The sequence below is a fragment of the Rhinolophus sinicus genome, linkage group LG07, assembly GCF_036562045.2.
Source record: "Rhinolophus sinicus isolate RSC01 linkage group LG07, ASM3656204v1, whole genome shotgun sequence".
In the NCBI taxonomy this organism is placed as follows: domain Eukaryota; kingdom Metazoa; phylum Chordata; class Mammalia; order Chiroptera; family Rhinolophidae; genus Rhinolophus; species Rhinolophus sinicus.
Genome location: NC_133757.1, coordinates 93,203,038 through 93,227,956, shown reverse-complemented (window position 1 = coordinate 93,227,956; position 24,919 = coordinate 93,203,038). Strand labels below are relative to the sequence as shown.

At 36.2% G+C, this 24,919-nt stretch overlaps 1 protein-coding gene across 6 annotated transcripts in view; it reads right to left on the bottom strand.

Moving 5' to 3' along the window:
• Nucleotides 1-1,683: 1,683 nt before the first annotated feature.
• CLCN3 (chloride voltage-gated channel 3) overlaps nucleotides 1,684-24,919 on the bottom strand; it is a 75,475-nt gene continuing 52,239 nt past the window's right edge. For 3 of the 6 annotated variants that reach the window (XM_074338309.1, XM_074338308.1, XM_074338310.1), the window contains 5 exons: nucleotides 23,177-23,363; nucleotides 19,989-20,387; nucleotides 11,092-11,308; nucleotides 6,339-6,414; nucleotides 4,341-4,644 (listed from right to left, as the gene is read on the bottom strand). In XM_074338309.1, the coding sequence (XP_074194410.1) occupies nucleotides 4,486-4,644; nucleotides 6,339-6,414; nucleotides 11,092-11,308; nucleotides 19,989-20,387; nucleotides 23,177-23,363 (1,038 nt within the window). In that variant the 3' untranslated portion in view covers nucleotides 4,341-4,485. Of the gene's footprint in view, nucleotides 4,645-6,338; nucleotides 6,415-11,091; nucleotides 11,309-19,988; nucleotides 20,388-23,176; nucleotides 23,364-24,919 lie in introns of all 6 variants that reach the window. The other 3 variants (XM_074338311.1, XM_074338312.1, XM_074338313.1) reach the window with 1 other exon arrangement.

The following is a 24,919-nucleotide window of genomic DNA, read 5'->3' as shown; positions in this document are numbered from 1 at the left end:
CTGAGGGCAATACTCCTCTCTTAATGGCACACCGCTCCCCACCCTGCCTCACTGGCTGCTCCCTCTTTTGCGTGCTCATCTCAAATCTAAGCATACTGAGCATCAATTTTCAGTCCTTTTCCGTCCACTTAATCTCTCGGTGCTCTCATCCTGTCCCAGCGTGATACCTCCCCCAGTTTTCACATCTCTCAGGCTGGGCTCTGCGAGTTTCTCCTGAATGCGAGTCTCATGTACAGCTGCCTCCTTGCCATCCCTCCTGACTGGGAAGTCTAAAAAGCATTTACAACGTCCTGTTTAAAAGCAAAATTCCTCTGTACACATCCCCAAATCTATTCTTCCTGAAGTCTTTTCCAATTCAATCTGTGGCCATTCCTTTGTTCTGTAGTCAGGCCAAAAACCTTGGAGGCATCCTTTTTCCTCTCTTATTCAATCCATGAGGAAATCCTGTCTGCTCCACCTTCAAAACGTCTCGAGTCCAACCACTTCAACCACCTCCACCAGTTACGTCAGATGCAAACTTCTATCATATCTTACCTTGATTGTTCCAAGAGCCTTCTAACTGGTCTTCCCATTTCCACCCCTGCCCCTTGTAGTCTATTCCCGACAAAGCTGCCCGAGAGATCATGCTAAGTCAGGTCGTCACTTTCTGCCTCACTGGCTTCCTCTTTTATTCGGAATACAAGCCAAATTCTTACATCCCCAACCTCTTTCCTCATTTTATGCCCTTTCCCCTGCAGCCACAGTGACCTAATTGGTGTTCCTGTACCTGTCAGGTGTATCCTACACCTGTATTATTATGTTTGCCTATATTATTTCCTCTTCCTGGAACATTCTGCTCTCAGGGAACTGCATGATTCCCTCACTTTCCTTAGGTTTCTGCTCCAATGTCACCTCGTCTCTGAAGCTTTCCTTGATCACCGTCTATAAAAATAGCATCCTCCCCAATACTTTTCTCGCTAAGAATTTTTGTATGATTTATGTATACCTCTAACAATGTGCGGCACATAGGAATCACTTTTTAAAATTTGCTGAACTAATTAATTTGTGATATTTATCACCATCTGACATATTATGTATGTCTCTTTCCCTACTGGCATGTAAGCTTCAAGAATATAGAATAATGCCCAGCATACAGTAAGTGCTCAATAAATACTTAGTAAATGATCAAATGAAATGAATGAGAAAAGATCTATCCTGGTATTTCTAGTAAAGTGTTTTCACTAAAAATTTAATATTAGAAGATTACTGAAAAATCTTTCAGCAATTCAAATGTTACCACCCACCTCCTTTTAGGCAGTTCTGTTAGCAAATTTCCAAGGTAAAATTAAAAAAAACAAAAAACAAAAAACGTGATTGTTCACGTGTTTTCTCTTCATGCAAATAACATGTTTCTTTAAAAAAAAAAAAAAGTTTTTGGAAGCAAACCTGCATTCTTCACTGACAAGTGGAGACTCTATACTATGGCTAGTTGTATGTATATCCTGCTGTTTAATCCAACATCAAGTCTTCTGTTGTTCCTTGCTTGCAAAGTACAGAAATGGCTTTGTCACCTGAGACAAGCTTTATATATATATATATATTATCACCCTGAGGCTGCATGTACCGGGGGTATTGGCCTACCCTGCACAGAGCAGCAGTAAAAGTGGGAAGACTGTTACAGATATAATTAAAGGCCAAACCATGCATTGTCATATAGATTTTAATAGATATTCTGATTAACTCATCACAGTAATCATTTGTACTGTAATGATATGCAGCTTTACTACACTAGTATAAATAAAAACAGATAAATACAGCTCTAGGCAACATCACAGATTAACAAACTAAGCATTCTTCATGAATCAAAACTGAAAAAAACAATTATTGATAAGAGATGCTGACACCCTTGCCCATTCCCATCATGCCTTCTCAAAAAGAGTACTCAAATAAGGTGCTCCACTTATTATATTGGTAAATTAATTTTCCAGTTCGCCAGGCACATATGTTTCATGGTCTCCACTATTTCACAGTTTGGTTAGGAAGCAGACACACCTCAACGTATCAAAAAGAAAAGTGGAACAGATAATAATACCAAAGAAAACCACTGAGTGCATAAAAATACGGCACTTTTCCTGTTATTTCAGCAGTAAGACACATCAGGGATAGAAATACACCAAGAAGAAAATTAATATCCACCTTGAATATCCACCCTGAAATGTCTGTCTCTGGGGCAGGATGGGCAATGAAAGGAGGACCTGAAATCGAAAAGGAAACATGAAAAATGAGATCAATGTGAAGTTTAATATTATGAATCTATCTGCAAAGAAACCCGTTTCTCTTTGAAGGCTTGTAACTGAGGACAAGCGATTTATTCATTAGCCAGTGCTGAGGAATTCATACTCTAGCAGTGTATTTGTACAACTGAAATATACTTAACACAAGCTGGAGATAAGATATACAGAACCATTATTTAGAAATGATTTCACTGAGTGGCCAAATAAACTTTGAAGGGGCCATTAAGAAAATGTGAAATCTGCAAAAGGGGGAAAGTAACTAGGACAAAATACTAATTTTAGGCAGATAGCAAAACTTAGGATGTTTCATCGTGAAATTCCTAAAATTTTGCTCAACTATCAATTGTCATTCTAATATGGCTTCATGATCTTATAAATCTTTAAGATCCTACAGATCTGTGTGATCTTACAGATCTTACAGACATATTAATAACTATGAAGTGAAGAAACACTTCCAAAACGTAAAAACGGCTCATTGCCAGCTGTGTTTCAGAAAATGTCTGCAAAAATTCATTTTTCTACCAAAAATACATAATCATTGAACACTGAGGCCAGTCCTTCAAGGTAACTGCCTTTGCTAGAATGAAGACCATGATTAAGACAGACATTTCCAAAAACAAAAATCCCAAACCAACCCCAGTACATTTTAAACTTATCCTGAAAAAATGTGTACTATGAAGAGTCAAAACATCATTGAGCACTTAGGATATGACACACCCAAAGATTTCAAAGGTTAGGTTCAGATTAAAATTTTACCTGCTACCTTTGCAATTTTACTGTTTTCATTTGATTTTTAAAAAAAGGTTAACACTGTTTAACTTTTGTTTTTAATCTGCAAAGTGATTTGTAGTGTTTCAACTTTCCGGTTAATGAGTCAAAATGGACAGGTCAGAAGACATAATCCAGGGGATGGCAGTGAAAGATCAGAAACAGGTTTATGGACACATTGGATTAGAGAAATAACCACGACCTCCTTGTTCCTACTGTAAACTTTGTTCGTATCTCCATTATTTTTAAGTCTGAATTAGTCTATAAAAATCACATTAAAAAGGTAAAATTATTTAAGTGAGATATTAACTGATCTGTATTTTATAAACTTTAATCCATAAAAATATAAATAAGAATGGTAGATTTTTAAGAAAAGAAGTATACATTTAGTGCAAGTTATGAATTACATTTCTTCTTCAGTGTCAGCAGTAAAATATACTGGGGAAAAAAACAAAATGACTGATCTAATTTCAGGGGAAAGAATTCCAGTGTTTAAACATGCAATTAATACCAGGTACAGCTAAACAGAATACTTCCTTCTCTTGACTGTCAAAGCATCAGCATTGTGTTTCCTTATGCTGAACAGTACTTGTATATCATAGTAGTTTTAGAAATAGAAAATATGCATAAGACAAGGTAACATTATCCATAAAGTCTGAGAGGAAAAAAACAAAAAGAAAACTCTGTTTATCCTTATGAGTCAAGTTTCATTGTTGAGTCTGACGCACACAGCACACACACTTCATTCGAGACTTTACCTGTTTGCTCAGCCTGTGTGCTGCTCACAGCGTTTAGTGATGGTACAAACTACATGGTTAATGGCACAAGAAACACTCCCTTCTTGTAATGAAACCTCAGTAAAATCACAGTACATCTCAATATGAGAAAGGACTGCTTCAACAGGGTACACCAATTTAAAGAGGCTTTGTTACAGAGAGAGAGAGGGAGAGAGAAAAAAAAGCTCTTCTGGAATGTAGAAAGGTAATGTTTAACTATACAATTCATGAATTAAACAGAACAGTTTTGATTTAAAAAAGGGCAAGACTTGCAGTCTTAGAGATGGCTCAATTCAAAGTAATCCCTCCAGAAACAGGGACCGATAACGCGTCTTGGCGATGCTGGAGCCGCAGGCCAGGTGCTCCGGGCCCTCTCCTCTGAGGCTCAGGCCTGCACTATCACGCGCGTCCATCCATCCGTCTGTCCATCTGCATCTGTCTGTCGGCGGCTGAACACATCCAGTGCAGAACAGCAGGAGCTGACTGGCTGCTCTCAGTCAGAGGAGGAAAGAGCGCCCTCATCTTCTTCTCTCTCCGTTCCCCCCTCCAACAACTCCGTTCCACCAGCATTATTTGCAAACCATGTTGCAAAAACCTGGCTTTTGTATTTTTTTCTTTTTCTTTTTTTTTTTTTTAAAGGAGAAAAATAAGTAGACGACTCCCTCAGGTTACAGAGTTGTGCTATTCAACAAACGAACTTCCTCTTCTGCCTCCTCTCTCTCCTCATCTACGGGACTCAGTTGAACATTACGGAAGCGGGGTCTTGGTTTGCCGTCTGGGCCATATGACGGAGGATATCTTTTTTTGTTATAATGCCAAGGAGGCGCCTAAAAGGCATAAACAGAAGACTGCTATTAAAATAAAAGGGAAAAGAAAAAGCAAAGCTAAATTTATAGCTAAATCCTTTTTGTTGACAGGAATAGAGCAAAGCAAGCTGCCTGATTTTGAATTTTCAAAAAATACTTTATTGGTAAAGATAATTAAATTATCCAGCAACCATCTTTTGATATAAAAAGTATTGTGGTCACTAATAGTACGATGCCCTTTCCACTGAGACTCTCACTGAAGTAGAGCTATTTTAATTAATGTATGCCAACAAAAAAGTAACACAAAAATGGGAGCATGTATGAACAAGAAATGATACAGATCCCATTTGAGAACGAAAATTCATTCCCATCACATCAAGAGAGCAGTAAAAGGTCTGATGACGAAATCCCATCAATATTCCACTTGTTTTAAAACCAAAATTAAATTAAAAAACATAATTTAGGGATTGCCCAGTTGTATGCAGAATCTTCATGAAAGCACATACAATTGAGATAAAACGGTCAACACAGAGCTTCAATCCCCAACTACAGAACCCCAAGAATAAACTGTAAGACAGCCCAAGTTTCTAATATACTCATCAATGTTTTCCTTTTTTGATTTTAGCCAAAAAAGTTAAGATACAGTGCTTTTATGAAAGTCTTAGTTGTTAATGCTTACATTAAAAGACAGATGGAAAATCAAGAAGCAGTCCTAAAAGGACTATTACAGGTGAAGCACAAAGCAGAATGGATGAGTAGCTCCTTAGTATTCTGGTTAGTAGTTTGTTTGTTTTTTTTAAAAAGGATGCATGAAACACTTGTGAAATATTAGCATACAACAGGAATACATAATCAGTTGTGTACCAAACAAACGGGACATATTTTATATAGGTATGACAACTGCAGGGCAAAATGATTTCAGGCATTAATTGCTAGAGCCAGACGATTTTTAGGTTATAAGGTAAGATCATTCAAAATGTATCTTTAGTCATGAAACCGCTAGGACATAAAGCCAGTTAAAACAAATGCATCTGATCCTAAAAGCTGCTTACAGCATTCTACAAGCATCATACAAAAGGGGCAGACACATATTCTAGGTACAATTCACTAATGAAATGGCAGGACACACATTTATGGACTTTGAAAGTATGCAGGGTATAGCAGAAAAAGAACTAATGCTATGATCACATATATATGTACACATTATGCTCTAGTGTGCCCACAAAAAAAATCCATTGAACTGTTAGCAAGTCTAACATTGGTAAGCTCAGTTAAAATCATTGATGAGCTTAGATTTACCACATGATTAGGAAACATTAAAAAAAAGGGCGAGTTTGGGGTGACAGGGTAGACATTTTTTAACCAGCCAGATGTCTTCTGAGACCGGTGTAATCACTAAAGTAGACAGATTCATTGCGTTTACTTCAAAAATGTCCAATATTTACTCATTCAACTACCAAACCCTTCACAGTTCTTACACTGCAACTAATGATTCTGATGAGAAATGTTAACTTCTGCTTGCTTCCTATGAATGCTGATTTACACGTGTCTAAATTTCTCTTACAGACATATTATGAGATATAAACGTTATTGGCAGCATGTAGGATTCTGTTGTTTAGCAGGTTATCTGGGAAAGTGAGAACTGAACAGTTCACAAGTTTCATGCTTCCTGACTGCTAAGATATCTAAGGAGGAGATCTGATATATCTAATCACCAAGGGTTCGACGTGCTGCTTTAGTTGCTCGAGATGCTCTAATATGTTCTTCTTTGTGATGATCCCCAAGACAATCCTGAAACAGATCATGTTATGCTAATAACTGTGAGAACTTAAATTAAAAGAGATTCCAATAATAACAAAGAATGAGAGAAAAAAAATAAAGTAAAAACATGAACCGTAAGAATGCTTTCAACAAACTTCTGAAAAATCAAAACAAAAAAGATTCGAAATCCCAGGTCCCATTTGGATAAATTCTATTGACTTTCAAAAGTGATACTATTTTAAAACATTGGTGGGTTGTTTTCCTTTTTAAATTAAAAGTCAAAATTAAAAAAAGTTCGCAATGAAGATGACTACAAAAGAACAAAAAAAAATGTTAATACACAACTATACAATTCTGAAATTCAGTTTCATTTTCACTGTTCCTTCCTTTGAGAAAAATATTTTTCTACTATCTGAAGTGTCACAAACGCAGCAGCTATTATTTGGATCTGCCTCAGCAGTGAAAAGGTCGGAGAATGCTTAGCCTGCATTGCCTATGAAAAGATTTAAGAAATCTCTTGGATTTTACTATTATTTGGAATTAAAATTAAAGGCAACATGCACTAAATAAAAATGCCAACCAACACAATCACCCCCTAATTTTCAGGACCTGCCGAATGCTACTTCTTCAAATAATCTAATGAGATGTAGTTATGATTAGGGATCGACATGACTTTCACTTTATGCATGTGTTTCTAAATAATGATTGCTTCTCAGTTAACATATTATTATAACATCAAGCAAAATAATGGACATAAATTCTCAGAAGGGTAACTGAAAATAATTAAACTTTTAATTATTAAAAGAAAATTATGGTTACTGGTTTTATAATGGAAGCCAATGAATTTAACTACAATATATGGCAACACAGACAGTGAATGTCAAAAACCTTAAAAAACTTGCATCTTTAGAAATGATGGAAGCCCATCCAGAATGCCCTTCTGGGTCAGAACATTTCCCTGGTGATCAAGTAAAGTCAGCTTTCCTGTTAAACTGCCTTTGAACATTTTGACTTCTTTGAAGAAGAATGTCACCGGGGACTTCACTTAGTCATAGTCTGGTCCTACAGATACCAGTATGTCAGTTATAAAACAGTTCCTTAGGGTGATGCCTGGGTGAGAGGTGGGTAAGCAGGGAGGGTAGGGAATGGGAAACACATAAACAAGTTCCCTGCTAATGTTTCTCATTCTTTTTTGAAAGTAATGTACTGATCATTAAGAACAAAGATAAACTGAAAAGTTCTCAGAGCATGGGAGCAAGTGCCCCCTCCAAAAGTCTCCAACACAGCACTATATACTGTTGTTTCCCCAAAAATAAGACCTAACCGGAAAATAAGCTCTAGCATGATTTTTCAGGATGACATCCCCTGAACATAAGCCCTAATTCGTCTTTTGGAGAAAACCTTAATATAAGACCTGGTCTTATTTTGGGGGAAACACGGTAAAATAAGCACTCGATCACTCAATAAGTGTTCTCTGACTAAATGTTTGAGGTCAGATCAACAGCAACAACAAACTCATCAATTCACACTTGAATTTATAGTTGGAGTCAGGAAATGTCAAAATCTTGGCAATTAAAATAATTCCAGTCTAATTCTTACTCATTCTCTTCTATCCAATTATACACAATGATTAATTTCAGTTAATATATTACTAAGCTCTGCCAAATCACAAGGTACACAATGAGAAGTTATAATTTTTTTAAGGACCAAAGGGCAAATTTAGTGATTTACAAGCTAATGTTTATATGTACAAAGTGATAGCCCTAAAAAAGAGGAAATAAATATATTTCCTCTCTTTAGTTAACAGAGAAGAATGATTTGAGAATAGTAAGGCCAGGTTCAGTGCTGCTTTGTTAATTTCAGGAAGTGCAAGGAAAATCAATACGAAATGTGACTGATGTAAATAATAATTTACTGTTTCCTTGTGGGCTAACAAACAATGATGTAAGAGTTAACAGAGCATAACCCAACATTTCCCCAAATCTATGTTCCAAGAAACACCAGTCCTAAGAATACTGACTGACCCTTTCTTCCATCAAAAAAAAAAGGCTCCTGAGAATCAAATAATATCAACATTTTATAAGTTCTGAGAAGTTCCACAGTAAAGAAACCTCAACTGCATTTAATCCCATACTTTCCTAATTTATATGATCACAAAACTCTTTTTGAGCAATGCCTATTAACATCCTGCTAGTCCCATCAAGACTAAAACATTCTGATAAATTCTGCTAATTAAAATAATGTGGGACATCTATAACTGACATCTTTAAAACTTCATCTAATAATTGTCACCCCAATAAACTTTAATTAAAAATAAAAACTTATAGACACACTTCCCCCTCATCTTTCTGTTCTCATTTTCTCCTTGCATCCAAGGTAATACTAGATTTGTTATATCTCTTCCCCCAAATAGTTATTTTCCACCTCCAAGGACCCAGCATAAACTATAAAATATTAGCAATTGTCCAGAACTTCATACTCTACACTAAAAACTTGAAGATATGACTTCTTTTCTGGGCTTAAATCATTTAACTGTAAGTGACAATAAAACACTCTACTTCCTTACACAGTTCAAAGAAAATGTTGTAATAGCCACCACCCCAATTGATCTGTTCTCTTTCTATATCTACCTATTTTCCTTATAGGACAGAAATAAGGAAAATATAATCAAGGCAATCAAACATGTTGCTATAGAAAACACCACCCCCTACTCCAAGTTTTCTTATAAATAGGCAGCATCAGGTAAGATTTTAATTAACTATCCTGCCTCTCCTGCCCCACACTTCATTATTTTTAATTTCTTTTAAATGTTTTCCTTTCTACTATCTGTGCTGCAGAAAACCTGGGAATTAATCAGCAAAGTGAAATATGGTCATTAACCCATATAGCTTTGTGATCATAGTTAATTATGACTAGAATGACATTAATATTTGTTAGTACAGGAAAGGATAAACCATGCCAGGCACAGAGAACAACTCAAAGCAAGTAAAAGTTTATAACAACTCAGCTGCTTAGCTTCCTTCCAGCTGGGCCATTTATAATTAAAAGGGCCCAAGAACCAGTATAAAGCTTTATGATAAGTTACTCCACTTAACATGGACATACTAAGTTTTTAAATAGTGAAGTGTGGTACCATTATTTTTTCAATTAAACAGTAAACTAAAGAAAATAGTTATTTCACTACATAATCTCCAATCAATATCTGTGATATTTAATAACTCCAAACTTTCTGACCTTAATTGAGAGCTTTATCACTTAAATTATTTATTTCATATTACCTAGAGTTATGTAACTGGTTAGCACAGTGAAAGCAGTAAACGTAGGTCTAATTCTCTAGCTTTGTATGTCTATTCCTAACCCAATACAGTCTAAATATGTTGTCTAAGAAAACAGTAGTAGTTTAGGAAATCACAAAGAAAGAAGACATACTTGTATTCTATTAGTCAATTACAGGTGAAACAGCAGCAAGATGTTGGGTTTTAAAGTTGGAAATGTATTTGATTCCCTGATCTGTGACTTGCTAACCTCGTTAACTAGGCAAATTACTAAACCTCTTTGAGCTCAATTACTACATCTGTAAAGTCTGGATACTGCCACCTACCCTGCAGGGCTGAGAAACTGAATGAGAAATGTGAAGGTGTTCAACAAACACATTTCCTGCCTTTTTGTTCTTTCTTCCTCCTTTCTCACGAGGGGGTCATGTGTTTTGTACAAAATGTTGTTTTTAAAAAACCTGCTGATTCTCTTAAGTATTTAGTGTTTCAACCAGCTTCACACTGTGCTTGCAGTTTATTCATAATCCAAGAACACCCTCTGTTTCTCATTTCTAGCCTTTCTGTGATCAGCCTTTAGGTAAAACAACATTCTTTAGTATTTCAACTAGGAACAGTAACATAATGGAAAAAAGGAGACGAGAGAACACAGGTGAGGAGACAGATCCCAGGTCCAGGAACAGAGCGGAGCAGACAATGGAGGAGGATGTTTGCCAAAGCATACTGTGTGTCGTGTCCCCACAGAACCTGTGACATCAGCCAAACAAAACTTCCCTATATTCCTATCCTGGGGAAACACTGGCGGTTTATGTGTAAAGGGCAGACTAATCAATTAATCAATTTATACATGTTAAATACAAGGGTATTCATTTGTCATTAACAGTTTATGTAAAAGACTTGTGGCTGGAGAAAATAGAAAAGAGGAAACAAAGCATTTGCTAAAGGAGGTTTTTAGCTAATTTACCAATTTAATTATATGTTATTGCCCTCGTTACATGATAAATCGATTAATGGCTGAAATAGTAATAGCAAAATATCTGGATGCACGAGAAAGACATATTCTAAAAATGAATGACTTACAAAAAGAAAAGTTTTTGCAGTATCCGCACAGCTTACGTCCACTGCTCTTCTAAGAGAGGACGTACTCCAAGTGCTGAGTGGATGTGGGAGATGATGCAGCACTTCTTGCCAACTCTGAAGTGTTCCTGACAAATGTGTCTGAATTTTGGCAAAGATCTGGGAGGTGACACCTTTGTCCCTCTTTGGTAAGTGTGACGCCGAGGGCCGGACCGTGTATTTATTATAACCATACTGAAAGGCAGACTTTCCCTCCTGGGAGCGGATTATTACACTCTCTCCTAATAACTGCCTACGAGTTCCACTAAATAGGATAAAACGTTCTGGTAAGTGAACTGTGTTTTTTGAGCAGACTTACCCATTGTGAGTGACGAGGCACTGCCTCAGGCCCAGCTTCCGGAAAATATCCACCACGATCTCCATCGGGGTGTGATCGGTCACTGTGAAAGGGCTCATGTCAAGAATACTCCGCAGCTTCAAGGGCCGAGGGCTTTCTGCGGGAAGAGACGGGGTGTGCTGTGCAAAACACACACGGGAACTGCCCACGATCCCTTCTTGCTTTTTTCTGGCACTTTCTGCAAAGAGAGAGAGGAGACCAAAAATTAAAAATGGATAGCTTTTGTTTTCAAGGCAACCTTCCTATTCGGAGACTAAAAAAATAAATAAATGTAGCCCATGACTTGCAGTCCATTCATTCCCCCCGCCTCATCTTCTTAATCAAGAAAGGAATCGACTGGAAAGTCATTTAATAAGTTCTTCTATTTGGCAGCATTAGAATCCACTGGCAACAAATGATTTCATGTAAATACATTATTTTTGGTCTAATTACATCACAGAACAATTTACTGAGGCTGACGTTGTTTTCTAACTTTGAGCGATAAGGAAGCATGTCTGGAAATGGGATTTTCAAACCTGCACACATGGAATCCATCATTGTATAACTCCTGCCTGTCCTGTGACTTATCCTGCTTTAGAGGAGGGACTAAGGAGAGTTTTATCCTCCGACTATGCTCTACGTTGTATACTCCACCCCTGTGAATCAGCTACCTCTTGCTCTGTTCTAATATTAAAGTTTAATTTTCTAGTTGAGTCATAAGCATTAATAGGTGGGTTGCAAGTACAATTACACCCAAAATGGACACAGACTGACTTTTGAGGTTTTCTTTGTAAATGCTCTGTGTGCTTTCCACTGAGCTCTGCCGCCCATGCTCTGCCCTGCCTCCTATCTCCACTCCCACAGTTGAAAGTGCTAGGTAAGAAGTGACAAAGATGCAGAAAACGGCAGGGAAGAATAGAGACCACAGAAACAAGAAGGAAACCCATTAGATGGAGAAAATACAAAAACAAAATAAAATAGTCAGCTTTATGTTTCTATTTTCAGTATGTATTCAAAACTGTGTGTACAAATATGGAATTTGTTATATTGAGCAGATTTTGAACATGAATTTTGCTATCAAAATATTTAGGCCAAAATAATAAGCTTCAGTCCTAAGCTAAGAAGCAGATAAACATACAGCTCATAAACACATACTGCAATGCTTTTTAACTCCTGACCACTAAAGCCTTATTTAACTGTGTTGTAACACATTCAAGTAGGAAGGCAGGAAGTGAACTTCTAATGTTAGAACTTACTAAGACACCTTAAAAGCATGACAAAAGCACAGGAAAAAAGGAAGTCCACTAGCAAATAACATATATGATTTTTGAAAAATGCTTGCTAGGTTGCTTTTAGCCCATAGAAGCATCTAGCTAATGAATGGTGGCGTGTAAGTACTGTTAGCATGTATAACATGTTCTGAGTTAAAACTAACTCCGATCATCAATCTTAAACACCTTAAAATACACGTCATAGCATCAATGAAAACATGCTGAGACTTTAAGCACTTACTAATAAAACAACTTCAGAAAAGTTCAGAAAAATGTTAATAAACCTAATTTATTATTTATTAGAACATTCACTTGTTATACACCCAGCTTCTCTGACTTAAATTTGTCATTTTAAGACGATCACCTTTATATGAATACATAACTATTTTAACAAGCATCATTTATTAAGTGCAAGAAGGACATCTGTTAGGTTTTGTGTTTGTTTGTTTGTTTTGTGAAAAAAAATTTTGAATGTCATTCAAAGGCCTTTGAAGCAGAAAACATCATCATAGCTTTCATTTTCTGATTAAGATTTTGTTTTTAAAGTGAACATGCAGACACAAGAGTTACACTTTCAGAGAATGGTTCTTTTCTAACATAAAATTTCCTAAAGTAAATATGAATTTTACCTCAGATCCTTAATATGATATCATCTGTCTTTTTTTCCCTCCTAAATTTTTATGTTTTATCTTTCCTGTTTGTGTTAATATACTCTCAAGGGCTTAACTTTTCAAAACTCATCACAAAAGGTACAAAAGGTGTCCTCTTCATTTTTGACTGTGTGAAAGAAACCTGGTGGTGACAGATTCCAAAAACATTCCCCAGGGATCTAGAACACTTTCACTTGTATTAATTTTACATTATTTTGTACACCTGAAACTAAAAAAAAAAAAAAAAAAATCCTAGTCTTCATGTACTTCTGATGATAGGTTAGTAAAATGGTACTTTACTCATATAATTAGACAAAATGGGTTTCATGAAATTCATACCTCTGTAAATATAAGTACATTTAATTTTTTGATCTTAAGCATGCTTCCAAAGACTTGTATAAATAAAATTTACATAAATTTAAAAGTCTCCCTGTAAAACTCACAGTTTCTATTACATAAATAGAAATGAACAGGTGTACTTTTACACCTTAAGGTGGAAAATAAAAAAGAAGATTCAATTCACACTATAAATATAATAGGAAATACGCCTGATTTTAAGCAAATCTATAAAACACTCAGCCTCACTTTTTTACATCCTGACACAAAAAATGCAGGATGAAATGTCTTTCCATTTAGACTACACCTTAACGTAGTAAACTGTGATTCACTGCTGGTGGGAATATAAGGCACAACCACCACTTAGTGCAATTTGACGATATCTTACAAAATTATAAGTGTGCCTACTTTCCGATCCAACGATTCCACTTCTTGTAATTTTCGTACATTTTTCCATTAGCAAAACATCAAATATACAAGGTTATCAAATAAATGAGGCAACAGTTTTTATAATAGCAAAAGATTGGAAACATCTTAAATGTCCATTAATGGAAATCGATTTAAAAAAATCATTATGTATCCCATAGTATATCTACTTGATGGGATACTATGTAGCTGTGAAAATATAGAATGAGGAAACTACACACTGATTTGGGAAGATACCCAAGTAGAAAACAAAAAAAGTGGATAGCATGACACTATTTGTTTAAAAAGAGGCAACCACACACATACATACTATCAGCATAGAGTATCTATAAAATACATAAGAAACCAAGAAGACGGCTACCTACAGAGAGTTAAACTGCTGTCTATGGGGTTGGTCATAGGTGAGAGAGATTTTTCATTGTATACTTCTTAATCTTCTTGAATTTGAATTACGTGAATGCACTGCAGAATTTATAAATTAATTGGAGGGAAGCTGTTGGTTTAAAATCTTGAGTTTTTCCCATCCCTGGATACAGCATATAGCTCATCACTTATGCAAGCATTCTTTTGTCCTTTAATATTGTATATATTATACATATATGGAAAACCTAGTACACAGGTCTATTTTTCCTGTGAAAACTTACACTTAACAAAAACACGTGGGTAAATATTTCAGGTGTGGTCAAAAAGCCATCATGTGACTAACATTACTGATGACATAACTTGCTATCTCACACATCTAAAGTATCCCTGTTCCCTTATATCTGTATTGACATTATCTGCTGACCCAGTATTTAATTCTTAACTTTACCATTTCCTTCATCTTTTAAAAACCTGGCCTTCTTCCTTTAAATTTCTCTGTAAATTCTAAAGTTCTGATCGTTTTCTTTTCTTCACCTGGCTACCATTAAAACCTAAAGAATGGCATGGAAACAACAGCCTTAAATGACACATTGGACCACTTGGATTTAATCGATATTTGCAGAGCATTTCACCCCAAAGCTGCAGAATACATGTTCTTCTTGTCAAGCGCACATGGAACATTGTCCAAGATAGACCATATGTTAGGCCACAAAACAAGTCTTCATAAATTTAAGAAAACTGAATCATACCAATTATCTTCTCTGACGACAGTGCTATGAAATTAGAAATGAACTACAGGAAAAAAACTGGAAGACACACAAATTCATGGAGGCTGAATAACATGTTACTAAATAATGAATGGGTCAACCAGGAGATCAAGGAAGAAATCAAAAGATATCTCGAGACAAACGAAAATGAAAACACAATGACCCAAAATCTATGGGATGCCGTGAAAGCATTCCTAAGAGGGAAATTCATAACATTGCAGGCCTACCTAAAGAAACAAGAAACATCACTAATCAATAGTTTATCTTCACACTTAAGGGATCTGGAAAAAGAACAGCAAAATAAGCCCAAAGGGAGTACAAGGAAGGAGATAATAAAGATCAGAGCAGAAATAACTGAAATAGAAACCAGAAAAACAATACAAAAAAATCAATGAATTTCAGAGTTAGTTCTTAGAGAAGACAAACAAAATTAACAAACCTTTAGCCAGACTCATTAAAAAAAAGAGAGGACCCAAATTAATAAAATCAGAAATGAAAGAGAAGTGACAACAGACACTGCAGAAATATAAAAAATTTTAAGACATTACTATGAGAAACTATATGCCAACAAATTTGACAATCTGGAAGAAATGGACAATTTTCTAGAGGCGTACAACATTCCAAGGCTAACTCAAGAAGAAACAGAAAACCTGAATAGACTGATTACCACCAGGGATATTGAATCAGTAATCAACAATCTCCCAAAAAACAAAAGCCCTGGACCAGATGGCTTTACAGATGAATTTTACAAAACGTTCAAAAAAGAATTATCACCTATTATCCTCAAGCTCTTCCAAAAAAATCCAGAAAGAGGAAGACTCCCAAACACTTTTTACGAAGCCACTATCACCCTGATCCCAAAATCAGACAAAGACACCACAAAAAAAGAAAACTACAGGCCGATATCTCTAATGAATATAGATGCAAAAATCCTCAACAAAATATTAGCGAACAGAATTCAGCAATACATTAAAAAGATCATCCCTGGTGGGATTCATCCCTGGTATGCAAGGTGGTTCAACATCCGCAAATCAATTAATGTGATACACCACATTGACAAAATGAAAAATAAAAATCACACGATCATATCAATAGATGCAGAAAAAGCATTTGATAAAATCCAGCAGCCATTTATGATAAAAACCCTTAAGAAAGTGGAAATAGAGGAATCATATCTCAACATAATAAAGGCCATATATGATAAACCCACAGCTAACATCATACTCAATGGGGAAAAGCTAAAACCACTCCCCTTAAGATCAGGAACAAGGCAAGGTTGCCCACTTTCTCCACTTCTATTCAACATAGTGCTGGAAGTTCTAGCCACAGCAATCAGACAAGAAAAAGAAATAAAAGGCATCCAAATCGGTAAGGAGGAAGTAAAATTGTCATTATATGCAGATGACATGATACTATATATAGAGAACCCTAAAGACTCCACCAAGAAACTATTAGAGCTGATAGATGAATTTAGTAAAGTAGCAGGATACAAAATTAATATTCAGAAATCAGTTGCATTTGTATATACCAATAATAAAACATCAGAAGGAGAAATTTAAAAAACAATCCCATTTACAATTGCTCCAAAGACTATAAAATACCTGGGAATAAATTTAACCAAAGAAGTAAAAGATCTGTACTCAGAAAATTATAAGACACTGAAGAAAGAAATGAAAGAAGATACAAATAGATGGAAACACATACCATGTTCATGGATAGGAAGAATTAATATAGTTAAAATGTCCATACTGCCTAAGGCAATATACATATTCAACACAATTCCTATCAAACTACCAACGACGTTTTTCACAGAAATAGAACATATAATCCTAAAATTTATATGGGACCATAAAAGACCCCGGATAGCCTCAGCAATCTTGAGAAATAAGAACAAAGTGGGAGGTATAACAATACCTGACATCAAATTATACTACAAGGCTACAGTAATCAAAACAGCATGGTACTGGCATAAAAACAGACACATACATCAATAGAACAGAATAGAGAGTCCAGAAATAAATCCATGCCTATATGGCCATTTAATCTACGACAATGGAAGCAAGAATGTACGGTGGGGTAAAGACAGTCTACTCAATAAATGGTGCTGGGAAACCTGGACAGACACATGCAAAAAAATGAAGCTGGACCACCGCCTTACACTATACAAAAATAAATTCAAAATGGCTTAAAGACTTAAATGTAAGATCTGAAACCATAAAATTCCTAGAAGAAAATATAGGAAGAAACTTCACAGACATTATGCAGAGTAAGATTTTTACTGATATATCCTCTCGCACGAGGGAATTAAGAGAAAAAATAAACATGTGGGATTACATCAAACTACAAAATGTTTTCACAGCAAAGGAAACCATCAATAAAACAAAAAGGGGTCCTACTGAATGGGAAAAGATATTTGCCAATGATATACCTGATAAGGGGTTAATATCACAAATTTATAAAAAACTCATTCAACTCAACTCCAAAAAAACAAACAACCCAATTAAAAAATGGGCAGAGGACATTAAGAGACATTTTTCTAAAAAGGACATACAGATGGCAAACAGACATATAAAGAAATGCTCAACCTCACCAACCATCAGAGAAATGCAAATAAAAACCACAATGAGATACCACCTCACCCCAGTCAAAATGGCTATCATCAATAAATCAACAAACAACAAGTGCTGGAGAGGATGTGGAGAAAAGGGAACCCTCGTGCACTGTTGGTAGAATTGCAGATTGGTGCAGCCACTATGGAAAACAGTATGGAGGTATCTCAAAAATCTGAAAATGGAACTACCTTATGATCCAGCAATCCCACTCCTAGGTATCTATCTGGAGAAATCCAAAACTCTAATTCAAAAATCTTTATGCACTCCTATGTTTATTGCAGCACTATACACAATAGCCAAGACATGGAAACAACCAAAATGTCCATTGGTAGATGACTAGATTAAGAAACTGTGGTACATTTATACAATGGAGTATTACGCAGCCATAAAGAAGAAAGAAATCTTACCATTTGCAACAACCTGGATGGACCTAGAGAACATTATGTTAAGTGAAATAAGTCAGACAGAGAAAGAAAAATACCATATGATCCCACTTATATGTGGAATCTAAAGAAAAGAATAAGTGAATGAACTAATCAGAAACAGTTTTGGAGACATAGAGGAAAAACAGGGTTGCTAGATGGGCGGGGGGGTGGGGATAAGGGGGAAGGTGAGGAGATTAGAAAACAGTCGGTAACCACAAGATGGCCACGGGGTTTTGAAAATTAATTTGGGGAATGTAATCAATAATGTTGTAAAGATTTTGTAGGGTATCCGATGGACACGTGTCCCATTTGGGAGACCACCTCAGGGATGATGTAGATGCCTGATCACTGCACTGTACACCTGAAGCTGAACAATAATGAATGCCAACTATAATTTTATATGTATGTATATATATGTATGTATATACTTACAAGAAGCGGAGTACAGCATTAGGAATAGAGACAGTGGAAATGTAATGGCTCTGTGCAATGTCAGAGGGATAGTGGATGGGGGGGGTTCATACAGTGTGAGGGATATAAATGATAAACGTCTAAGTATTACTTTGTCTTGTGTACCTGAAACTAATAAAAAAACAAAACAAAAAAACCCCTAAAGGATGGGAATCCAAACAATGAAATTCTTCTCTGACTATAGGTGCAGCTATGGTAATTTAGGCTTTGAAGCTACAACACCTGAACAGACCACATACTCTGCCCACTCTGGCAACTACTGTTCTGTTACCTAAAGCAAAACTTGGAATGGTGGGATTGCTAGTCTCTGAAAAAGTCTTCCAGAGCTGTGGCCTTTTCCTAAACGGAACAGGATATTCTCTGTAGGCACTTTTCTTCTTCTCTCTCTCACTGTCATTCTGTTGTTTTTTTGTTTTGTTTTTTCTGCTTTAATAGGTTTTGTAAACTGCGAGTTTCCGGTTTGATTTGGGAAATGCTCCCCATCTCTACTGTCTAATCTTCCCTCTTTAAATGGCACAAGAATTGAAATATTTTACAATCCTTTTGCAATGGCCACAGAGATAAGCAGAAAGGGAGATGACAGGTCACAGGAGTGACCTTTGGAGACAGGCCAAATGCTTGACGTTTTTCAGCTCAAAGAAATGGCTTGATAACAATATCCTCTATCACCTCTGGGGCTGGGGGGAGAGGAATCAGACTGAGCAGAAAAGGATTAGATGCCTCACTGGCATCTTCATCAATACTGGAGGACTATAACATAACGGGAAACATTAATTTTGTAGGAACATAATTGCTTCCTCCTCAGAAAAAGTTTATCTCCAAGAAATAACACAGTATGGCCAATGTCTTTAAACAGTATTTTCAGGAATGTCAGCACAAAATACAACAGGACTTACACACTTTTTCAACCTGACATTTGATCAAAATAAAATCTCAATGATTTTTTCACTTTAAACTAGACACTGCAAGTTAATATTGTAAACCTAAATCCAAAAACTAAAAAAGCAAAATCTTATGAATTTGATATGAAACAGACCGATAAAGATGGGATTTTTCAATCATTTACATTCAAATAAGCCAACTTTATTAAATACAAGAGTATATTTAGCTGGATGCCCCGGCAGTTGCTAAGGCCTTATGTTATATGTTATTAGGAATAGTACCAACTTAACAAGGCTGATCTGAGTGGGAAAAGAAGAATCTGACCCCAATCTCTGATAACAATGCCAAATGAAAAGATACAACTATATTTAGCAGAACAATCCACAGAAGCATAAACTCCTTTCCTAGAAAACATAAGACTTTAAGGGACATAAAATACATGCCTTGACCGCACGAACACAACCAATTAGATGTTATTGCTTTCCTTTCTTCCAGAAATCTATTATATGAAAAGTCGGACAATTAAGTTCGCAAACTTTCCATCGTGCACTTACATGGTGCAAAGTCCACAAACTTAATCGTCCAACTGGTATATACCTGTGTCTGTCTCCCTAGATATATAGACACTGATAGATATAGACGTGTTTGCTTGTGTGTGTATTTTTTAAAAAGGTACCTATTGCAATTGTCAGGTCTCTTCTGAGAGCAAATCCCACCAATCTCTGAGATTCTTTTGACATTATAACAGGAAAGCCATTGTAGCTGGTTTCATTAATCATGTTTTCTATATCATCCACCGTCATATTGTCCTGCGTCAGGACAGCTAAGGGAGGATCATTCCTTCGAGGTCTCATGACATCAGCAGCCAGGGTGGTATGAGTGAATTCTTCTTTTGCATCCAAGAAAGGGTATCCATTTAACCGGATGTGCGCCTCATAAATGCCTTCCCTTCCAAAGGCATCTCCCACCCATTTACTGGTCATCACTGCAGCCATAAGGGGAACGATATATTCCAGGCCTCCAGTAAGCTCAAAAACAATAACCACCAGGGAGACAGTCATCCTTGTCACGCCACCTGAAAAAAGGAAGCATCACCAGTCAGGATCCTCAGCAATACATGCTAGTTGAATTTTTGCACTGGGCAGTTGAAAACAACTTGTAAATAGAACTTAGTGAAAACGATTGTCATCAAAAACTAATCTTTGGACAATTATCACTATTTTAATAAGATCTAGAAAAATACCAATCGCCTTTGTTTATGACATACCGTGTTTCCCTGAAAATAAGACCAACTCCTATATTAAGGTTTGCTCCAAAAGACGCATCAGGGCTTATGTTCAGGGGATGTCATCCTGAAAAATCACGCCAGGGCTTATTTTCCGGTTAGGTCTTATTTTCGGGGAAACATGGTGGAAGACCTGTTGCTTCATATAAAAAAAAAAAAATCACAGCTGACCAACTAAAACAAGTTTGCCATTTTGATTTACTGCAATAGCAGACATAATTTCACCCTTCTAAACGCTTACGATTAATTATTAGGGAATTTTGGTAAAGCACATCATAGCTATCTTGTTTACTACCAATTTACATATTAAATTCATATGTGGGTAGACTATTAATTTAATACACTTCTCTCTTCTAAATCTTCTCAAGATAAGTAAAATATTTTGCTGTCTTATGACTTAGGTTAGCGGTGTAATATTCCCCAACTTAGAAAACTCATCTACGCATTGACCCGAACCATCATTCTGAACTATCGTCTCTAGGCTGATGCCTCCCCCACATCGTTCCATCTATGGTTGCATTTGTCCCATGACTCCAACCATACAAGCCTTATCTCATCGTTGTGCTTGTCTCACTGTCCTGTAGAAAGACGTCAGATGATCACTGTCACAGAAAACGCCACACACCTACAACCAAACTGCTCTTCTTCCCCAAAGAGCTCCCCATTCCAGCTTCCCTGACCCCAACACTGGGCACCTCATTCTTCCTGACAACCCAGTTTGTCATCATTCTCAGTTCACCCCTTTACTTTATTCTAACATCTAGACTCTCACCCCGTCCTACTTGATTCGCTCTACAAAATATCTATCCATGGGTCCCGTCCCATGGGGTCCCATGGGAATAGTGAGAATAAGTGGACTTATTCTCACTATTATCAACTTAGTCCAGACCCTCAAGACTTTGTTCCTTAATTTTAGTACCATTTTATCTCACCTCCTTGACTCCAGGCCCCATGACCTTTAATACACTTTCTAAGCCTCGCCACCAGGTTAATCTTTCCTAAGTTAATACTTTCACCATGTTGCTCCTTTGCTCAAAAACCTACCAGGGCTCGCCAGTTCATACTATATTAAGCTTAAAACCAACCTCTTTGCTTTTTAACTTAAAAAAACCTACTATGTGTTCCTTTTATACACTATGCCAGATATGTTCTAGTCAGTTTACAAAGGCCTTTTTAAAATTACTTTTTAACTAAGCACTTCTTATTTTATCAGGCACGATGCTAACAGCTTATATACATGTTATTTTATATGATCCCAAAATAAGTGTAGGAGATAACTAGTTATTTCCATTTCAAAGATCAAAAGAAAAAATAAATAAAAGTCAAGGAACTCTTCCAGTCATTTAGCTACAAATGGCGAAGCCACAACTGTCACAGATCTGACCAATTCCAAATACAAATTCACCCTAACATCCTTCTCCTAATCTGGCTCTCTCATCAATCCAACTTTGTTTCTTAAATTATCCAAAATCCACTCTCTACTTCAACATGGTCAGTTTCTTCAACATCCCATGAATGCTAAACCTATTCATATCCTGATTTCTTTGTCTTGACTTCAGCGAAGTCCTCTCCTTTAAATTCTCTTAATCTTGTAAAGTAAAGCTCATGTTCTACCCTACCTGAACTGTTTCAGATTTTTTTTTCCCTCTAGATGCCCACAATTTTCAGACTCTGTCAGTACTGTATATAATCATTAGCTGTTGCTCACTACTATTTTCTCAGCATAGCTCTTGTCTCCCCAATTTGATTGTCGGTCCACATTTTATACTTACTTTTATAATTATTTTTGTATCACTGACTGCACCTCGCACAGCGCTGAACGTAATATAAATACTTGCAACCTAAGTGAAAATGATCCTGTACTTCACTTTCATTGATACGACACTTGTACACAAGTGTACTGTACACAATTTTGCTGTACTGAACAAAAATGAGTCCAAATACCAAGTATTATTAAATATTATAACCAAATTTTAGCTGACATTTTCAATATAAAAAGAAAGAACTATTTTTTCATGCCCAAGAGGACAATAAATAGACTTGTAAGTATTTAATGCAGATACTTTGCTTTTCTTTACATTAAAACAGTAGTTACCTTTCTCATTTTGCTATAATTGCACCTTAGATGGAAGGACGGAGGCTGGTAAAGAATTCTACTGAAGCTAAAAATAAATCACTGCAGAACCCCAAGTAAAGCTATTCTGCAGCTTTGCTAGAATACTAATCTTTGGGATCATGCTATAGTGGTATAGTTAAATCAAGATCCTTCACAATGAAAAAAATAAAAATCTCCTTGGGCAGGAATCAAATTAAGCCCATACTGTACTGAGATGTTTTCTGTCATAAAGTATTACATGATATTAAAAAGATGCTAATAATAAATTTTTGCATTAACAAATGTTCAGAGACAGGTACAATGAAAACCAGCACCATATAATAGTGGTTTTGTTTCATTTCTGTTCAAATGATCTCTTTCTGTGTCCTGTACCCTCCTCCTCCCCCTACCAATTAAGCGTGAGCACTCTCTCACCCACTCTTTTTCTCCCAGGTTCTCCAGCATCCAGACACAGCGACATTACCTAAGCATGCAGCAGCACCGACCATGGCATAGAGGCCGGGGGTAATGCAGTCAGCCCCAACCTCACACCACTCCTTAAAGATAAACCAGTCGTGGTGGTAATACGCAAGCTGCTCCACCGCAATCCCCACAATCCTTCCTGCAATCGCTCCAATGGCCATGCTGGGGATGAACAAGCCCGAGGGAACCTATAACAAAAACAGAATGTGTAATGAGGCAGAGACCCTCGACTTACATGCTTTAAACCTACCTTCTATGGATCTCTTTCTAACGTTTTTCTTTTCACATTTACAAAGCAAAATCCTAGTACAAATAAAACGAGCAAAATCTTGTTATAACAGCATCCTAACAATTTCATTAATCCACTTACAAAGTAACAAACCACATTCTCTAGGCCAAAGAGAAAACAATCCAAGGGTTACTTATCCTTTAGCTCAGGGGTTCCTTAATGACAGTCCTTAACAAAATTTTCCTCAGTCCATGTGGAAATGTGGGGAGTGAAAGGACAGTGCAAAGCATTTCTCATAACTTTGAATCAATTCAGCTTGAAGTACTGTCTGGTATTCTAAGATTATCTCCTTCCTACATATTTGTTGTTTATCAAATGATAGAAATAGCACATACCATTCCTCTTCAAAGAGGAATGTAAAGTGGGCAATCTCAAAAGGTTCCCCCCGATGTTTTTTAGGTGGTTTTATTTATATATATATTAATTCATATGAATTAAATTTATATATATACATATTTAGTTTATATATATATTTATATATGCATTTATATATACATAATATAAATATGTGTATTATATAAATATGTGTATTTATATATATAAAACACTAAATATATATATATAAATTTAATTTATATGAATTAAAAGGGAAAAAATATTTATCAATCAAATTTAATGAGGGTGACAGGAATAGTAAGCACCTTATAGAAGATCATTTACAAACTATTAAAAGACCAACAGCTCTAAACTGTTCTGGAAATGAAACAAGCCAAGCACAGTGATGGCATACTGAAGAGTGTATCAGGATCATTAAATGGATATCCAAATAGAAGTGATCAAAGTATGTTTCATGCTCTCCTGCCTGTCAGGATCCTTCAGCCCGAGTGCAGGGTGATGGGGACTTAAAAAAGGCCTGCTAATTCTCTCCCGCTTCCTGTATCAACTGAGGGTGAGATAGTTGGGATTTATAGACAATCAGCTTACTCTAGAAACGGGAGCTTTAACAACTCCTTTAACTTCATTCTCTAAGGAAAAAAAAAAAAAGTAAAATTTCAAGGTTTTTCTATTATTTAACTCTGACACTCAGTGGACTAAACATGGAGGACAACAGAAGAGACCATATTTCAAAACCACTCCAATTTTGTTGAAATTGTTATTCCACATAATATATACATTCATGAATGCACACTATCACTAGGGAATGTTAAATATTATATGAACTATATGTGCAATATTTTAAAGAACAATGATTAGCTGACATCTGATTGCCCAGATACATCGCTGACAGTCATATAACAGAACTATATTTACTGGCAAATCGCCAATTAATGAATGTTATTGTTACTTTTGTAAGTTCAAAGGAAGCAACACAGCCTTAAATCCCTGATGGAAAAAGGCATGGTGTTCATGGGCCGAGCAATTTAATTCTTGAGTCTGCAGTGCTCTTTCAAGCTAACACCCTGTAGGGATACGGTAATGCAGAATAATGGCTCCCCAAAGATATGGATATCCTAT